Source organism: Nyctibius grandis, chromosome 14, assembly GCF_013368605.1.
Source record: "Nyctibius grandis isolate bNycGra1 chromosome 14, bNycGra1.pri, whole genome shotgun sequence".
Classification (NCBI taxonomy): Eukaryota; Metazoa; Chordata; class Aves; order Nyctibiiformes; family Nyctibiidae; genus Nyctibius; species Nyctibius grandis.
In genome coordinates, this window is record NC_090671.1 from 13,715,395 (window position 1) to 13,734,901 (window position 19,507).

General features: G+C 37.6%; 2 protein-coding genes across 3 annotated transcripts in view; one reads left to right on the plus strand and one right to left on the minus strand.

The window, feature by feature from the left end:
* The window catches only part of KNTC1 (kinetochore associated 1), a 39,683-nt gene extending 25,747 nt beyond the window's left edge, over positions 1-13,936 (plus strand). The window contains exons 45-64 of the mRNA XM_068412353.1: positions 329-418; positions 736-907; positions 1,336-1,394; positions 1,538-1,754; positions 2,279-2,352; positions 3,270-3,480; positions 3,588-3,697; positions 4,293-4,342; positions 4,719-4,797; positions 5,477-5,595; positions 6,445-6,580; positions 7,559-7,654; positions 8,537-8,593; positions 9,055-9,109; positions 9,189-9,252; positions 10,322-10,451; positions 11,450-11,539; positions 12,034-12,179; positions 13,070-13,160; positions 13,421-13,936. Of these exons, the coding sequence (XP_068268454.1) occupies positions 329-418; positions 736-907; positions 1,336-1,394; positions 1,538-1,754; positions 2,279-2,352; positions 3,270-3,480; positions 3,588-3,697; positions 4,293-4,342; positions 4,719-4,797; positions 5,477-5,595; positions 6,445-6,580; positions 7,559-7,654; positions 8,537-8,593; positions 9,055-9,109; positions 9,189-9,252; positions 10,322-10,451; positions 11,450-11,539; positions 12,034-12,179; positions 13,070-13,160; positions 13,421-13,480 (2,106 nt within the window). The 3' untranslated portion in view covers positions 13,481-13,936. The remainder of the gene's footprint in view (positions 1-328; positions 419-735; positions 908-1,335; positions 1,395-1,537; positions 1,755-2,278; positions 2,353-3,269; positions 3,481-3,587; positions 3,698-4,292; positions 4,343-4,718; positions 4,798-5,476; positions 5,596-6,444; positions 6,581-7,558; positions 7,655-8,536; positions 8,594-9,054; positions 9,110-9,188; positions 9,253-10,321; positions 10,452-11,449; positions 11,540-12,033; positions 12,180-13,069; positions 13,161-13,420) is intronic.
* Positions 13,937-15,044: 1,108 nt separating this feature from the next.
* On the minus strand, positions 15,045-19,191 carry VPS29 (VPS29 retromer complex component). Of its 2 annotated transcripts, XM_068412351.1 has the most exons (5): positions 19,048-19,191; positions 18,522-18,533; positions 16,354-16,545; positions 15,657-15,892; positions 15,045-15,372 (listed from the first exon to the last, which is right to left on the minus strand). In XM_068412351.1, the coding sequence occupies exons 1-5, from the start codon at positions 19,048-19,050 to the stop codon at positions 15,255-15,257; spliced, it is 561 nt and encodes a 186-aa protein (XP_068268452.1). In that variant the 5' UTR covers positions 19,051-19,191; the 3' UTR covers positions 15,045-15,254. The 2 variants fall into 2 exon arrangements, with proteins under 2 accessions (XP_068268452.1, XP_068268453.1); XM_068412352.1 differs by lacking the exon at positions 18,522-18,533.
* Between the last annotated feature and the right edge of the window lie 316 nt (positions 19,192-19,507).

Consider the following 19,507-nt stretch of genomic DNA (forward strand, 5'->3'; position numbering starts at 1 on the left):
AGCAAATAATCAAACAAAAAAGTCACTTATAAAAATCATAGCACACTGAAAATATTTCAAAGTACTACATTAAAAATAGATGTGTCAAATTTATATCTTGGGTAGGTTTTTTTGGTTGGTTTTGGTCTTTATGCAATATCCTGACAATTTTTTTAGGATTTAGGACTATGAAGTGGAAGTCTTCTGTTTTAGAGAAGATGCTTATACTCTTTCTTCAGTGTTAAGTCAATGTAGTCAGTGTTAAAAATTGGAAAAAGTTAACTCAGTTGTATGTTTTTATAAGACAAATCATATAAGATCTTATAAAATAGATCATTATTTTGAACAGCTTGATCCTTACGACTATGAAACTATTGAAATTGTCCTGAAAGTGATACAAAATGCTGATGACAAGAACACCAGCATCCACCTGAATCAGGTATGTCCAAATATGTTGCTGTTACCTTGCTAATGGTAGTCTGTTTTTTAGTGTAGTTATTCAAGAGTTTGTTGAAATCAATTGAATTATTCTATCTACACTGCTCTCACTCAGAAAACAGCATTCAAGAAATAATGTTCTCTAGATGTTTCTCAGCAATTGCTCATAGCAGGAATAAAAATTGTACAGATATGTACCAACTCTGCCAAAAAAAAGTATGCCTCCAAGACTTTGGCACTGGTGGGGCGGGGAGAAATATAGTAGTCTTGTGGCTTTTTTGCTTTTTGTTTTGTTTGTTTATTTTTTTTTCCACATAGGCTTTGAGCCTCCTCAAACATCTGGAATCTTACAAAAGAATTTCTCCACCTGTGGACCTAGAGCACCAATATGTTTTAGAGCATGTGATTCCCTTACCTCCAGCTGCTCAAACCAGACTGCCCTTTCATCTGATATTCTTTAGAACTGCACAATGTTTCTGGAACATCATATGTACGTTCAGTATTTTTTTATGGCTAGATATACGTATGATTCCCTTTCTCTGCTATCTGTGAACTTTGAAGTTCTACAGTATGTATTTTATATTAATTGTATTTCTTTACTAATGCAGTTTTCATCCCAAGTACTTCTGAAAGCACTTGTGCTCCCAAATTGCTGCTGGTGAGGTAACTGGCTTTCAGTGGAGATAAGATGATATATACAATGCAGAATTCTGTCCTCAAATTCTTTTCTTGGGACCTCTCAAAGACAAAAGTAATCCATGTATCCTACTTCCCAGGCTAGTGTGGATAATTAAGATTATATTCTTTCTCTCCCAATGGAGGTCTGCATCTAACAAAAAAATGAAAGTGCTTAATTTCACAGAGAAAGTTGCAAGCAGACTGTGACACTATCATAGGCAGCTGTCTTTTTCCTTGCAGCTGCAGAGCTCAGCGAGGAATCCTTCCCAACACTTCTGTTGATTTCCAAACTAATGAAGGTAAAGCAGCATCTTGAGAGGATTTATTTTGAAATTATTCTTTTCCCCCCACCCAAAAAAAGAGCTTTGGTCTTTCTTTTACATGATTTTGGCCTCACTATAGAACTTCTGACAACTCCTAATCTACTTTAATGTTTTTCTAGGTTTCACTGGATACCTTACACATGTCTGCAGCTCGACATGTCTTTGAAAAAAAACTGAAACCAAAAATATTTGAAATGAGAAACACTGGATATACGTCAGTTGTTAACAAGGAAACAACTAAAACCGTGCAGACGATTCAGTCATATCTGCTGTCTATAATTAATCCAGAGTGGGCTGTAGCTATTGCTCACAAGATTGCACAAGAATTTCCAACAGGTAAGGTGCATATGTGATGACTTGAGGGGTGAAGTAATGGGAGGAGGAAAAAAGGTTTGAGAAAAGAAAAGCTAGCCTGTAACCAAATATTTGTTCAGTATTCTTGGATAAAAGCCAGGGAAGTTTGAGAATAAAGATGCATGTCTCCTACATCCCATTTTGAACAGTAGGCTAGAACAACAGCCATTTTATAACACAGCATCACTGTTTAATCCTGTTTTCTCTCTTTTTAAGCCATCCTGTCTTGCTTAAAGTTTCTGCATATTCATACCATCTTTTTTTGTTCTTCAGCAAAAGCAAATATTTCAGCCAAATTTAAGCTAGCTTCTCTAATTATCTGAATTGAAATAGATAAATTTTTTTGCTCTTTAGGCCCAAGAGCTTTCGTAATATTTTAAATAGCTTCTAATTTAAAAAAAAAAAAAATCTTTGAAATAAAATAGATATCCTATATACTGCAGAAAGGATTCATGAAAACTTACTTAATTCAATTCCTTCCTCCCCTTTTATTTTCTTTAAAAAAGGTCCTGACCAGATTCAGGCATTGAAATTCTGTCTCTATCTAGCTGAGAAATGGCTAAAGAATACTACAGCTAAGGTAATGGTAAACTGCTTGCAAAACTGTTGTTGTACAGTCAGGTAGTGATGTTAGTGTTTTGTCTTTTTGTGTTTTGGATAGTGGTGTGTAAATTGTACCTTAACTCAACCCTGATAGAGGAAGTACTTTCTTTGGGGGAAGTAACAGTGTAAGTGACCCCTCAGAAGAACCCTCTCTGTCCAGTAACATTCTGTTCACAACCTAGCGAAAATAAGGCTTACAGTTCTTGGAGACTGGACAAAAAATATACAGTTTTAAGGGAGAAGAATCAGTTCTTTCTCCTGTTGTGTGCATTTTTCTTGCTGCAGGAGAATGAGTTGGAAGCTGTTCCAGCTGTTAGATCAATAGCAGTATTACCTTTTGCTTTGAGCTCCAAGACTCTTTAGCTATTTGTAGTAGTATATATAAAGAAAGTCTGCTTTGATTTGATTCTCAGGCTCATTTTCACATGGTCGGCAGGGAAAGGTGAATAATAATCTCACCCTTATTTATAAATATGAAACTTGCTATGGAGTTGTTGAGACACAGTGAACACTAAATAGTTCTCTGATACTTAGTCACATCTTTGACCAGAATTGTGCCAAAATTAAACTGTAATTCTAGCAGTTTCTTCTCCATCTTACTTCAAAATGTCTTAATTTTACATACTTGTGCATGTGGTACATATTTTAATTGGCTTTTTCACGACATACCTTTGTTTACAATTTTTTTTTCAAAATAAGTTTTCTTGCTAGAGCAGCATGGTTAATACCATCTGTTTACAGAAAAAATACCTGTAGAAACAGGTACAGGGAGACATCTGAAGAACAGATCTTGCTACCCAGTTCACTGTTTTAGACTATAAAAAGTTCAGATTATTTTCCTAGTGCTTTTGAGTAAAAGGTTGGTTTATATAAAACTGTGGTGTTTTGCTAAAGGATGATTCACATGAAAAAGCTGAAGTCCTACAGAAGAAATTATATATGCAGTATAAGCGATCAGCAACAGAAAACGTTCTGATAACACATAACTTGAATACTGGAGAGCATTTAAAGTCTATTGGGAAACCAGCAAATCTGATCATTTTACTATATGAACACCACAGCATAGACCAAAGAATCCAGAATCCAACTGGCAGAGATTATCCAGGTGAGTATCCGTAATCTAGTTTCAAAGGAGCAAAAAGTTGTTCTTTAAAAAATGCTAAGCAAGATAATACTAGTTTCTAAATATATTGTCTTTACCTATTTATGTAGATATCCATACAGCAGCTAAGGAAATAGCTGAAATTAACAATTTGGATATGAACAAAATTTGGGATAAGCTGCTGGATAAATGGCTGTGTCCAAGTATACTGCCCTCAGAAGTAAGTCATCACGGGAGATGTGGTTTTGAAGAAAAAGGACCCGTTACACAAAATATGTATATTTTTATCACTTGTGCAAAAGACTTAAGGTTATTTTGCACAATTTGCTTTTAGTACTCATGAATCCATTTAAGATGCATCTGAATTCAGACTACTAACAATTCCAATACCTTTCCAATATTGTTGCACACCACTGTCTCTAGTGAGAATGTTTTGAAATGCTTTCCCTTCTCTGTATGGAGTTTAAAATCTTATCTTTGGTGCTACAGTAAGGTTGTGTAGCCAGCCTAAAGGAGTAAAGGAGTTGTAAATATATTAGCCTCATCAAACACTGATTCTAGAATCAGAAAGAGAATGAATCCTCTCCTGTTGCAGCTTAGCTAACAGAATACCAGTTGGCAGTCAACACCACTCCTTAGCTGGCAAAGCGTCCAGTTAAATAAAGGACTGACTGATAAAACCAGAATTCCTTTCCTTAGCTGCATCAGCAGGGGTGCCCAGCTTTTAAGACAGGGTTTAAGCAAGGGTATGACCCAGCTATTTATCCAAACAATTTAGAAAATTCTCACAACTAGATTTTCGTGTCTTTTTAAAGAAAACTCAAGAAATCTTTGGAGATGTACAGGAAGATGAAGAACTCCGAAGGTATGTGCGTTGTCTTACATATAATATGGCGAATTATTGTTAACTTGCAAGTTTAACTGTATCTGGCTTTTTCAAGAAACCTAAGAGTGTGTGTTAGAAACCTAACTCACTGTTGTGTTCTTATTTTTACTTTCTGGTGACATGAGTTTTGAATCGTCAAATACTTACGCAATGAAATGCCATTTGCAATAACTAACAGATGTGAGTGAGTGCTTAAAAGTAGCTATTTGGAGTTTTCTCGCTTTCTGTATCCTTGGAATCTCTTATCCTTAATCTCTTTTTGACAGTGAAATATATTTACATTTGAATGAACATTGATACATTGTGTTTTAGTAGCTATGCTGTACTTGTATTAAAAACAAATGTATTTTTGCAGAGTTATTTATCTACTTCAGTCACGCCCAATGGATTATAGTTCAAGAATGCTTTTTGCAATTACAACATCTGCCACATCTGTAAGTTTCTAAATCCTTGTTTTAGCTTGCTACTTATGAAATTTTTACCTCTTATTGAAGTCAGATGTTGTCTGCTTAACTATGGGTTTCAACCTAAGGCCTTTGCATCTGTATTTTGGCTAGTTTATGTATCTGTGTGAGCTCTATGTTTCTCCCCCCACACCTTTGGAGTAAAACCATGGTGTTCATTGGATTTTGCTATTGACTGTCAAGAGTAGCCCTTGAACTCCAGGTTTTCTAAATTTATTGTTGATATTATCTAAAAATAAATTCATTAAATGTTTTCTAGAATGTGCTTTAAGCCAGTGTGATACATCGACTCACTTTGGGGTGAGAATTAAAGCAGAGTGGTATAATTATTTTAGCAGAACCTTAACCTTCAGTCTTTCACACTTACTAAATGTATTTGTGATACTATATATCACAAATATTTTTCTTGCTTGCATTAATAGTCTTAAATCTAGAAAACCACCTGGTTTAGCAGTGTTCTTTGAAGTTGACAAATATTTCCACTGGTTAGTATAAAAGTTGAACATGAACTAATCTGTTACTTAGCATGTATTTCCACTAAATGAATCCCAAAAATCTTAGAAAGGATCACACTAGACAGACAGAACCCTCTTTCTGTTGTTCAGCCAATTGTGACTTTTCACTGTGTTGGTTTTTTCCCTCCTCTCAGCCCATCGGTGTTACTCAGTTGACATTTGCTCACAGGAGCAGAGCACTCAAGTGTCTGCTCTACTTGGCAGATACCAACACTGTGGAATCACTCTTCAAGAAACCCCTTGAGAAAGTAAAGTAAGATGAATTTTCCTTAAGGTGTTCCTTAATAATGATGTTGGTTTGGTCTTTAACAGCCATTGCGAAGAAATGTATGATATTTGGAGAACTATTTTTTACTGATCTGTTTTGTGAGGGTTTAAAATCTATTTCTGAAGAGCACAATTAGATCTTTGAACTTCACTGTAATGCAGTCCAGTACATCACAGTCCTAATTTGTAAACCTGAAAGTAATATGACATTATGTGGAAAATATTTTGTTCCATTTTGCATAGATTGCAGTTACTTCTCAAGTAACTGAAGCGTTTTCTCCTACCCATATGTATAGTATTCTGTTCACCAGAGTTCAGAACGGGTCATCTTGTAAAGACAGTCTTCTGCAAAAGGAACCAAAATCCCAGCAGAATAATGTTGTTTCTCTGAAAATATCTGTAGAACTACCTTCCTTAGAAAAAATCTAGAATAGAATTTCTATGCTGGGAATCTGAAATTAGGGCCTTTTTAATGGGAAGTGATGTTTTCAGAGTACATCATACCAAATAGCTACATATGGGTTTCTGTAAATATGTGGTCTCTGTGCTTGAATGAAATTCTAGTTGTAAGAGTTATAGTAACTGGTTTATTTTTAGAGATAATCGAAGCCATCCATCATTCAGGTGAATGAGGTTTCCCTAAGCAATTACCAGAAAGTTTTTTACTTCATTAAAATCTCCTTCATAAGTACAAATACATTGTATATATATTTTTTTTTAAAGCAACAGAAGAACACTTTTCCAATATTATCCTGAGCTTGACTATGTAAGTTATAATATAACCATCACTGTAAATATCATTAACTCCTGGTTTTGGGGGGGACTTTTTTTACAGATATTTTCTCAAATGCTGCATTTATCTGGCAGAGTTTGAAATCTTGAATATTCCATATACTTATGAATCATTTCATAAGAGTCCTAAGGAAGGCATGATTAAGGGGCTATGGAAGAATCACAGCCATGAACCCACGGTATAATTTTTAAATCCTTTGTAACTTTTTGTTTGTTACACATTGTGTGAAATGTCCACCTTTCTACATAGCACAGGCATTTCTAAACAGGTGTTGCTCCAACGTACTCTGTCCTATTCATACACTACTTATGATATGCTACTCATAATTATATTTAAAAATACCAGTGAATATGCAGTTACTCCAAAGACTCCACTTTCAGAGTGACCAAAAACCTGTTGATGTACTGACTACTGCCCATCACATAATTATTCCCTAGTACTTGCCCACCTTTGTGTACCCATACATTGCCTCTTGTCTGGGAGGCAAGACCTTTGGTGCAGAAGCCTTTTTGGCTTGGTTGGTTTTTTGGGTTTTTTTTAAGTTGCTTGAATTCATACCTCATACTTTAATATGAATTAAATAAATATTAACAGGTATACACCTTTAGATAATAGCTGTTAGTTACTTATCTAATATGCTAGGGATAGGTTTTAAGTTATGCTCTGCTTAGGAATTTGACTTTGACAATTACTTTTTGTTACCAAGTATGTTTTCTAAACAGCTAACTTAACACTGAAGACACTGAGATTTACAGGTGGACAATAATTTATGAAAAAAAAAGTATACTAGTCTATTAAGGCTTCAACAGTAATACTTCTGATTTATAGCCATAAAATGGAAGTGATCTGTTCTATATACACATATTAGTCTAAAATATGAAAATGACAGATTTAAAAAAAAAAAAGCTTCAGCCTTCCTAGAATTAGAAAATAAAGTGATATCACATATAGGTGGCTTTTTTGGTTTTCTTTTAATTCTCCTGACACGTGTAAAATAATTTTGAAAGTGGCTTGGTCGTGGCCTTTCAGCAGTTGAAGGTCCTGATAATGCTGTAAAAATCTAAAATTACACTGGTAAAGGTTTGAAGGTTTGTAAGTAAAGGTTTGAAGGTCATGAATGTATTTTAAAATGCAGCGTGTCCTTGCTCTCCTTCAGGCTGTTAGACTGGTGACAGAACTTAGTCTGGAATACAAGGTATATGATTCCCAGCTGTGGAATGGCCTACTACAGAAACTCCTTGGTTTCAATATGGTAAGGAATTTTTAAGCATGAAGTTCTGCAGTGTGGTGAGAAAAAGGCTTTTTTTATCCACTGATTTCTAAAGAATGTGGTAGATACATAAACTAGAAACTTACTGTGAACAATTATTGATCATTTACATGGTTACTTTGGTCTCAGATACTGAAGTGATGAAGCTTTGAGGAATTTGTGTTTTAACAGTACTGCTTGAGAGTTTTGATCTTAAATTGTTCTAGTTTTTCTTTTTTAAAGACACAAAGCCTTTCAGGTGGCAAGAAATCCCATGATAATAAATTGAAAAATTTCTTCGTATTATTATACTTTTACAACACAATATGCATATTTTTGTGTGTGCATATATGTATATACAAACTGTGCCTCTATGTATATACATCTATATATACACATGCAAAAATATTACCCCTAAAATGTATTTATTATTATAATAATCCTGATTTTTGGCATTCAGAATCTTAACTACCGCTGATTGTCAAACTTTATGTAATGTTGCTACAGCCTAAGGAGGTGACAGATGTACCTGGCAATGTGGTTGTATCAGGAACAGGTACTGAAGCTAATTTTAATCTAATAAGATTTAGGTACTAATAGCAAAGAAGGTGGGATCATAGACTTGCCAGCACCTGTTGTATTAAGACTGCTGGAAATCTTGGGTATTTACTGAGACAACACATGCTGCTACTGCTTGTCATAATTTAATTTACTAAACTATAAATCATATTTCCATACGCATCAGTTACTCCTCCCAAAGGAGCAGAGGTACCTTGAGGAACTGTAACTTTACATCCTGCAGACAACAAGCGTAATGCAGTTCTGTAATTATCACCAAACCTTCCAAAACACTGTAGCATTTTATGATGAAATACTTTTTTTCAGATTCAATATCTAAGACGAGTTTTGATAGCGATTACTGGGATTCATTCATTATGGGAGGTAAGCAAATATTCTGTGACTCCTAATCTTTTTCTTCACTTAACAGTTTAGCATCCTGTTTGTGTGTGTGTGTGAACGGCAGCCATCTATGCTATGAAGTGTTATGCATGAAAAGATTATTTTTGAATGATTATTTTTACAACAATGCAATATGCAGATGAGTGTCGTTATTAATCACTGAAACAGCATATTTTGCACATGTGGTTCCTTCAGTAAACATTTCTTGGAGGGTTTTGTAAAGTTGGAGGTAAATAATTTTACCATCAGTCAAAATACAGCTAAATCTTAGCCTATGAGATGAGGAAAGCAATGTTAGGGAATAATTCATCCAGGACAAAAAGAAAAGAAAATTGACAGGCTTCTTCCACCTGCAGTGAGTCGGGATGTCTGTGTGTCTGTGTTTACAATTACACTTAGTTACAACTGTGTTTTGCTATTAATTAAAACTTTGCTATCAACAGATTCCCAACTTCAGCCGAGCTTGGCGAAGCGTAGTTCTGTCACCATTTCTCACAGGTAAGGTTCTTATTAGCTGTCATGCTTGTACAGTAACTTGGTTATATATTTACTTTATCATGTTTTGTTTATTTCTTAGCTTCATGTCCACCAAGTCCTAAACAGTTAGAGGAATGTTGCGAGTGTTTTGTGATTCTGCTCAAGTAAGTAGATAGTACATCCCACATTTGTATTAGGTGGAGTGGGAATGCCTGTTTGTAATTTCTCATCTAACAACCTGCCCTGGAACATGCAGAGGAGCTCTGAAAACTGGGGAACGTGAGGCATGAAGAAGAACATTTTGCCTCTTGTGGGAAGGACAGGATCAGGGCACGTACTCAAACAGAAATTCTGTGCTTGCCCGCAGACTGTTGACAACGTGTGCTGTAACTCAGTACCTTGGCTGTTTGTACTGGGAACTGCTCTCTGAATTGGGACTCAGAATCAGCAACACAGACTGATGAAAGCCAGTTTCTGTGATCTGCCCAGCTGCTGCCCCCATGAGGGATATCTGTTCCTGTCCTGACAGTTTTAAAGGATTCATGGTCAACCCTAGAAGTCCAATTAATATTTTTCTTAGCCCAAAATATAGCACATTTCCTAAAACATTAACACGGAATATAAGAGAAAAAGAATTCATTTTCCTACAAAGGATAAATCTGATGTGACAAAAATCTAATAGCTATAGTATAAACTATATAGTTTATACATCTATAAACATGGTTAACCTATGGTATGAATGTTCCAAAACATGCTATACATAAATCAGTTTGGCATTGCCTTTTCAATGTATAAAAGCACAATAAATCATTATCTTATTTACCACAATGCTCTGACTTGCTCAAGAGAAGAACCAGAGCTCAGATAGCCTGACTTGAATGAAAAGTTCGGAAATACTGGAAAGGGATCCAGCTGAAGACCATGCCTACACTACTGTGCACATACATAGGTACCAAAGCATTACTCTGGGCAGTTGGCCAACACTTCCCCTCAAAAGAGGGCCTTGGGTGTTTAGATAGGGAAACTGGAGTTGGGTGGGTTTTTTTTCAAGCTAGAAAATCATCATGCATTTGTATTCTGTGAAACTTCAACTCACACAGCTTGGCCATTTCTGAAAATAAGATGAGGTAAAAATGTATTGTTCTATCTGGCTTAAAAATCTCAATGCAGTTTTGTTGACAGTACTAAGCCATCCAGTTACACATATCATAGCTGAGATATCTTCTTCTGAAGGTGTCCTGTTCTGGCTGACTTGGATGTCATCGGAATAGCTAAACAATATGCACAGCTGGACCTTCCAGCTTTTGCTTTGGGGTGCCTGTTGCTGATTCCTCAGTCTGAGAAGCGAGAGCAGCAAATTCAGGTAAATAATAAGTTTTGTGTTCTGTCTGTGCAAGGGAAATGTCTTTAAGCATGTTATGTTCACCAGAAACTGTGAAAGATGGTAATTTATAATTCCAGCTTATTTAAAGCTCCCAGCTGCTTGCCATTTCCCACTGACAAAGGCTATTGCCCTAAATTTGTCCTTCTGAAAGGGATCATATGAACACTTCCTCTTTTTTTTTTTTTTTTTAAAGCAAAACCAACTAGCTTCAAGTCATCAGCAGCAGCTTTATCATATGACTCTGCCTTTTGAGGATATTTTATGGGACCCCACCCATAAACACCCCTGAAAAACACCTACAAAACCCAAGCCATAGGCATATTCCTGCCAGAGCAGTGTGAAGTTGATGATAACATATGTAATTGCTGAGGAGCTACCAGTGGGCTAGTTTCACAGCAGATTGTAAGAAAATACTGAATCCTACTTCAGAAAAGCGTTGAGTGAAAGCTCCCACCTTCTTAGACAGCTGCTTGATATGCATTACAAGTTCTGATGCAAACCTTTTGCCTTAAAGCCATATCCTCACTAGTCATATATCTTGACAGTTTCCTTTCTCTGCTCATTTGTTTCCATTAATTTATGCTCTGCATTGTTCTCCCAGATGAAGCATATAGGCTGTTCCCATATTTGTCATGAGCAAACTGGCACTAGAGTAAAGGCATCTTAAATTCTTAGACTTCCAGTCATTACAGTTAAGCTCAGAAAGGTTTTCCCAAATTACAGCATTAGTCTAAGTCTGCTGGCAATGAGTCAAAAAAATCTGTAACAGCTACAGCAAAATATCCTTTGAGAGTTAAAAACAATGAGTACTTCTCGTTCAGTCAAACTGCACAGATCCTTGTTTGATAATTTCATGTTTGTACCTAGAATTTCAAAATATTAATTGTTCCTGAATAAATCAAATGCTTGGTCTGAAGGGAAAGTTTCTACTTTAATCGCTCACAGAATATTAATGTTTTGCAACTTACTTTTGCAAGGGTTTCTTATCGACATGTAACACAGAAACTGTGCTGCAACAAATAGATGAACACATGAACACTGGAGAAGTAGTGGCATTTGCTTCTCAGGTAAATAAATAAAATTTACTTCACTTGCCTTTGACTTTTTTCCTCTCTCTCCTGATCTTGCCAAGCATTAGTTGACATAATGCACACTTCTGAAATACGGCAACATTTGCAGGGATTTTTGCATTTTTGTGGATGTTGTACAACTGAAAAACTTCTTGTATGTATATACACAGTGCTGTGTTCCAGGCTGTCCCTATTTGTAGGACAGCATTGTTTGCAGCAGTACTACTTTATTGTTCTAAATAAATGTTTTAAGTAAAAAGGCCAAAGGGCTTATGAAACTACATTCTCTCTTGCCTTGGGCTGCCTTCCTAAGGGCAAGTTTCTTAACTCATTGCCCTGTCTGGATCTGAGATTAGTCTTCATAAAATCTGCCATTTCACAGCACTAAAAAAAATCCTGCTCTCTGGGAGTCTGAGCTCTTTTCATTCAAAATAAAAATTTTTATGTTTAAAATATTAATACTTTTCCATTACTAAAACTTAAATCTACAGATTAGATCTTTGGTTTTGGACAGTATCATAAATGAGAAGCTATATGAAAAATTCTTGAAAACTAAGTATTTTCCACTGCTGAAGCAACAACTGATGAATACTCACCGAATGAAAGAACTGGTAGATTATTTAGCCAAAAAGAACCGGTAAGTTAATAAGACAGGTGATCCATGACTGATAGCAATTACAGAAATTAAATCTCTCCTTTATTTTATTTTCATTTATTTGAAGTCATGGGGATTTTCTAGTACTTAATCTCTAAGAATTTTTAAAGTATTGCTGAGTTAAATAAATAAATAAAATTAAAATCTCACCTCACTAGTTTGCAGACTTAAGACAGAGTTTTATAGTGTCATTCAAGCCCAAGTAACAGCTTACTGAGCCTGGACTGGCGAGCAGATCAAATGCAGTTAAAAGAGCAGAAGAAACCTGACTGAAAAAACAAACGCTTTTGCTTTGAATCACTTTGCCTTACCTTCAGATGAATTCAGCTTCAAGGCATCATGAAGTCACAGCTTCAGCCATAAGAACACTCTGAAAGAATAAATGAACTGCCTGTACTCAAGACTTAGGAATTAGTGGTTTTGCTGATAAGTTTTTCAAGAGCTAGAAATACCTCATGTTCCGCTTAAATAAAACTAAGGGTCTTGCCCCTGAACCTACCACAGGGCAGCTCTCAATCAGCAATCAGTGACTCACAGCACTTGGGCTCGTTGTGCACAGCTGCCACCTTTCATTTCAGACCCCAAATACTCAGTATTGCAAGGCACTTTGTTACCAGTTATCCTGCAGTCAAAATGGGACAGGAACCAATAACTAACCATTTAAATTCTAGCATGTATTGGTTTTATTAACAGCCACAGGTTAAATGCTAGGCTTGTCAGAGCTTGTTTTCCTCTACTGGGAGATGATGGGACCTATCTGACTTCAACAATGTGGGGTCATTCCTTATTTTTATACTTTGGTGTATATAGTCTAAATTCTTGGCTTTTTAGAGAGCTTGTTGACAAAGTTGATAAACTTTTGCCTCCTACAGCATTGATGATGCAACAGCCCTAATTAAAGAATACCAAGAGAAATGTGGAAATCCTACTTTGGTAGGCATACCAGCATCTGATCTTCTGAAGGTAAAACAAACCACCTTTGTACCTCATGCAGTATTTTTTTTTTCCTAAACTAAAAGACTTTCACTCAACCTTTAGCAAAAATACTTGTTAGCCAATTTATTTCAGTAAAATATATAATAAAATGTCCCTTTATTAATTCAAATTCATTTTACGTGACCCAAATCTGTGCCATGCTAAGCCTTATGCTTTCAAGTACTTTCACAGGTCTTAGATTATATCGTTTTCCTACACCCTATTAATATTGTTCTCTTACCTTCCAGATGTATCTGAACGGACCAGAGGAGACCTGTGTCCTAGAACTGTCATCGATAAAGTCTTGATTTACCCTTTTCTCCCTCTACTGGCAAGATGTGGGCCACGCATTGGAAATGCTCATACTGGTCAGGTGAACATTAAATTAAAACCTCAAAGCTCTTTTATCAAAAGCTACCCCGAGCTTTCAACATTTATTTTTTTTAACTGTTCTAGGCTTTCTTCTCCATAGTCTATCCCCATGGAAACACTTTAAATTTACAGCAGAATTTCCTGTTTCTATTCAACAGTAATGTTCATATTCAGCATTTTGATTTTATGAAGGATTAAAGTTTATTTCCTTTACTTCTATATTTCTCCATGTTTTGAGTGTGCCGTCAGGATCACTCTAAGATCTCATCCACACAGACATAACCTTGCATAATTGTGATAAACTTTTTAAAAACTATAAGTACTGTACTTCATGTAAAATACACTTTGTAGACAAATTGTAATTTTAACTACAGTGAGCACAAATAAACAGACTTACATATTAATTTTGGCCTTACAGTATTCTATAAACCTTTTTTAATTACAAAGTTGTCAGTAAATTGATGTTCCACTCAGTCACTAACCTTCCTTGAATAACATGTGCCAAGGTTTTCTTTTCAACTTTGTTCTTTCTGCATGGCTGCAGCAGGATAAAGCAAGAGGCATGTTTTTCACTGCATGAAATAGCAGTTAGCCAGAGGTTCCTGAGATACCAGCCTGAAATGCTTTGGTCTTTCTCTAAGGTAAAGCAGGTTTATTTTGAATAGAAATAAGTTAGTCAGCTTACGACATGGAAGTAAGGATTCTAGTGGATGGAAAATGATTGATTTAACTCAAACCTTCATGACAAATATTACCCAGCTTTTTGCAGATACTGCACTGGAAAAAGTCATAAGACAAAGGCCAAGATCTGCAAAGGAAACAGGCCAGCATTCCAAGTGTTCTTCTGTAGGAGACAAAAGATAAACTCTGTTTTTATTGGAAAGTTAGCAGTCATGAGAAATGGGAGCTGTTAAAATACATTCAGTTCCCTGCAGTCACGAGAACAGGAGAGCCCAAAGGTCCAGTCTTCTTGAACAACCAATGCTTTAGTGTTCAGTAGTAGTACGAGTGCCATACGTAATGGAATTACATTATTTAAAACCTTCGTACATGGAGCAAAGTGCACATACATGTGGTGTCAGATATAAGCCCTAAACAAAGAAAAGCCTCTCTGCACTGTTAATAGATTTGAAATCGTTCATTAAAGCATTGGGGTATTTGAAACTGCTTTAATTATGAAAAGACTAAAGTTAAACTTTCTACAGTGAAATAACTACTGTAAGTTATGAGTTAACTGTAATATTTTCAGAATCTATCAATTCATTTTATTCTTTTAACTTAATTGGGAATGTTAAATTGAGAAAATTAAGTATCAAGTAGATTCTAAAGCAAACATAACACGGCCCCAGAGCCCTCAATCTTTTTGTTGGAGCCCTTTACAAGTCACCCCACCAGAGCATCAGGCATTTTAAAAGCAACTACAACTGTTGCATTTTTTCCAACAACAGTTCATAAAGCTTATTTTTTCTACGAAGTGGAGTTTATTACAACATTAAGGAACAGTATTTAAACAGTTATTTTAATGGAATATTTTACAAATCAATTCATACAGAGAAAAGCAAACACAATGTTCTTTTAGAGTTATTACCAGTAAGCTACATTGTTAAGCTGTTAGCGAGTAAGTGTAGCACTGTAAACTAGCAATCAAGTATTGTAGTAACTTGCAGTTCAGAATGAGATGGTAAAAATACCAGACAAGCAAAGACATCTTTAAGATTTTTTGTACTCAATTCTTTCTACTTTCACATCATCTCCAATTAGTTGATAGACATATGTAACTACTGTAGAAGCCTGGATATCCATCAGCACAAATGAAGGAATGATGTTGCTGGAAAGAGAGGAAAAAATTCATATTAATTGTGCATGTATAATCACCTTTGCAGTGTTTCACCACTACTTAACAGAAATCACTTTAAGAAAAATGGATATGAGTTTTGTAAGCACAGCATTTAAGTATTTCATCTGTTTCAGTCAAGGAGATTTAGCAAGCACTATCAACCCTTCCTCTCCCTGGCATTTAGAATGTAAACATTAACCTCCATAATGAGTTCTGTAGTTCAGTTTTGTTACCAAAAAGAACCACCCCCCAGGTATTTCCCATACTTCACTTACTTCTCTAAGGCATGATAGGCTCCCGTAGCTGATCCTGGATTGATATAGAACTTGTTTTCATGTTCGAATGCCTCAAATTTGTGTGTATGTCCTGAAATTAGGATGTCCACATCAAATTGCCTCTGTAGCAGTGCCAGGCTGGCCATATCACCCCAAGGAATAACCTGATGGCCATGAATCAGCCCAATTTTGAACTGTCCAACAGTTACAACTTTCTGTTCAGGGTAATTCAGGTTCTAAAAATAAAAAAACAAACACAGATTAGAGGTACAGATTTACATTTAAAAACAACTCTATGCAACACCAAGAAGGGGGTGGGGGGAACTTATGGAAATATTCAATGTAATTGGCCCTACTGCTATAAAATGAGAGCTACAAAGCTGCTTTTATGAACACTGTGGAGAATGTGGTAGGATGCAAGGAACTTCAAAGACCTGACAGCAGCAGGTCCTGTTTGCTGGAGTCCTAGACAGAGCCAAGTACACAAATTACTTTGATTCATACAGATGACAGATGAGAACTTACTGTGCAGTTCACATCATGGACACATCACCCAGCTCTTTCACCCAGTTTGCTTTTCACCTGCTCTTAGTGCTACCTAAGCTCAGTTTGCCCACTTTTACTTAAATTACAAATAACCCAAACGTTGCCTTTACGTAAAAGATGCACAAAAAAGGTCATCAAGAAAGGTCACTACCTCATCGAAGTCCCCTCTGACAACATGAACATCCCCAGCCAAAGTCTTGAGGTAGTCATAAGTGTCCTTGGTGCAGAGGTTTCCTGTGCAGAGGATGTGTTGGATCTTTCCTGGAACCAGCAGTTTTTTGAATTTGGCTGGGAGGCTGTTGCAGCGATGTGGGATGTGAAGATCTCCTAATACTAACACCAACTTACCAGGTGTCATGACAGGAAAGAAAGATTGTTACAGATACTCATTAGGAGAGGAATCATTAGGAAACAGAAAGCATTGCAATGCTTGCTTCAGTTTTATAACTGCATTTTGATATAAAAGCTACTAAAATAAGAATGAAATGGTGATGGAATATTGCTATATTGAAGGAAAACAAGGGCCCTTACTAACATAGAACATTATCCAAAGGGGGGCCTTACAAACACAATGGTCTACAGAATTTTTTTATTTTGTTGCTGAAAGCCATTGCAAGGTGTAACAAAACAAACGTGTTGCTACTTGACATATTTTACACAAATTTGGGAACTCTCATAATTATCCCACTTTTCTTTTTTTCCTCCTTAAACATCCCAAAACAAAAACTATAGGACATATCTAATACACGTTCTCAAGCACAAACTGTGGACACTTCCCTTTACAACTCTTCATCCAAGTTTCTTTCTACTTTAATTAACTTGTTTTCTTCCTTATCAACAAAAATAATATTAATAAAAAAGGCAGCAAATTTGCAACATGTGTTAATAGCTGACCAGAAGAGGAAGCTTGTTCAGAGGCCGTATTGTAGGAACCACTGAACAACAGAATGAGACTAACAGTTTTAAAAAACAAACAAACAAACAAACAAACCCCCAGGGCACTGCAGAGAAGATAAGCCAGGCTATTGCACAGTGTTTCTATCACCAGTTCTATATAGTCATAGTTTTGGCACAACAGATGCAAGGAGAATACAAATTTAATAGGGGCTTCAAAATTAAGAATTCAGATGAAGTAAGACCATAGTTTAATATCACAGGCTTTAAATCTGCAAATAAAGAAATAATTAATGCGAGCAACACAGCAACAAATTAATTATGCAAAAAGGGTGTGAAAAGCTCTATAAAGCATGGGGTGTTACGCCACTACACTGTAAGAACACTGGCTCTAGTCACCCCTGTTAACTTGATAAATGGCTCCATATTAAAAAGAGACAGTTTATCTCCTGACCATAACGCTTTGTTAGTAACAGTTCCTAAAATGACAGCCATCAAATGGGTTTGTAAAAGACACAGCCTGGATAGATATAGCTAAAAGCCGTAGTAACTATGCTAAGAAATTACCTTTTTTAATATTTGATTTGTAAATTTTTAGGCCATGCAGCCATCTTCATGCTAACAGTCATCAAAAAAGGCAGAGGGAAGTTGGGTGGGTGGGGGGTTAATTGGTTTTGGTTTTTATTTTAGATTAAGAACGTCTCAGTGCCATCATCAAAGCCATGCATCTTTGGAGAACAGATGGCTGAAAGTATCAGTCAAGCAATACAAGAGTTTTTTAATCAATGAGCTACCAATTTAAAACTAACCCAGGAGAGAAAAAAAAAATAAAAGGCATATTTTGATGGTCTTTCAAGAGTTCCCAGTGGAAAATACCCTCACTAGCATCAGTCTAGAGATGATATACTTGAACGCAAGTAAAAAATAGGTAACAAGTGATTTTAATTATTCAAGTGGCCATAGACAGATTCTCTTATTGACGCTTAAGGGACTTAGATGTGCAATACCCCTTATGTATTTAATGTTTAATAAAATTATCCTGCCACTTAAAACACAAAACCCCACTGAAGGCAGCAGAGCGTGTGCATTCAAAGCCCATTTCCTTTGCTGATGAACTGGCAGGCCCCATATTTTCCCCCAAATCACATTTGAGCTCCCATTAATTAAAGAAAAGCTCAGCAAGCTACAGTAACAAAAAGAAATTAAAAGCATTGAAGTGTGTTTAATAATCACAGGTATCTGCGACATAAAATAGTGGCAAAGAATGTTACAACATCTGGCTTTAACTAGGAATTTAGGTGCGATCTTGAGCGTGGGTTGAAGAGCAGCCCCTGATTCATGTGTACCACTTGACATTCATATAATCTAGTACATTAACAAGCCCTTACCACCGGTGTTAGCAACAGCCAAGAGGAGTAAACTTACTCTGTGCCCAGCCTTATTGGAATGAAGAAGTTGATTGCAGACAGGGGGGAATGAAAAACAGGGTGAAACATGATCAATGTTAAACAAAAGAAAGCAACAGAAAAGAAAATATAGCCAAATGAATAGGCAAATAATAATTAATGAATTGTTGATGTTATGAAAGAAGCGTTAAAAAAAAAAAAATTAAATTAACAAGCGGCTCCTGCGCGCGGCCGCCGGCAGCTCTCGCGCCGGTGACAGCCCTCAGCACGGCTCCTCGCCCCCGGCGGGCCCTCCGCGGGGCTTCGCCTCCTCTCAGCGCTCCCCTCCCGCCCCTCCAGCCACCTCAGCTCGGCGCTACGCGCATTTCTGGGCAGCGACTGACAGAAAACGTTCCCTGAGCGCACGGCCAGCGCGGCCGCCCCGCGCCCACCGCGCCGCTGACCCAGGCCCGCCGGGCCGCGGCCGCAGGAAGCGGGCCTAGGGCCCCCCCGGCGCGGCGGGGAGAGACCGCGGGGGTGGGGGCCGGGGCGCCCCCGCCGCTCACCATCCTGCTCGGCGCCGCGCTCCCCCGCACCAGCCGCTGCGGCTCCTCCCGGAAGACAGGCCGGGGCCAACCACCGCTACGGCACCTCCGAAGGCCCAACCCAGCCCGAAACGCGTTTCTCCGCAGCCCCCGGCCGTGGCTACATCCGGGTCTCTGAGGAGCGTTAGGCCCCGCCCCTCGCCCGCAGCGGGGCGTTTCCCGCCCTTTCCGCAGCCGTCGCCGTGAGGGGAAGGGCGCGGCGGAGGGGGGTGCGGGGCGCCATGAAGTGTGTCATTGGGGGGGCTCATCTCAGAGGTACCCGAGCCCCCAGGGGAGGCAGCAGGCCTGGGGCAGGGGGGTGTACGCGGGAGGAACCGGCACCCCAGAGCGGGGCCGCCTCAGGGCGGTACAGCTCAGCAGGGCCGGCAGCCATGGGGGTTTGTGAGTGGCCTGCTGGCACCCTGCGGTCCCTGGCGCTGCC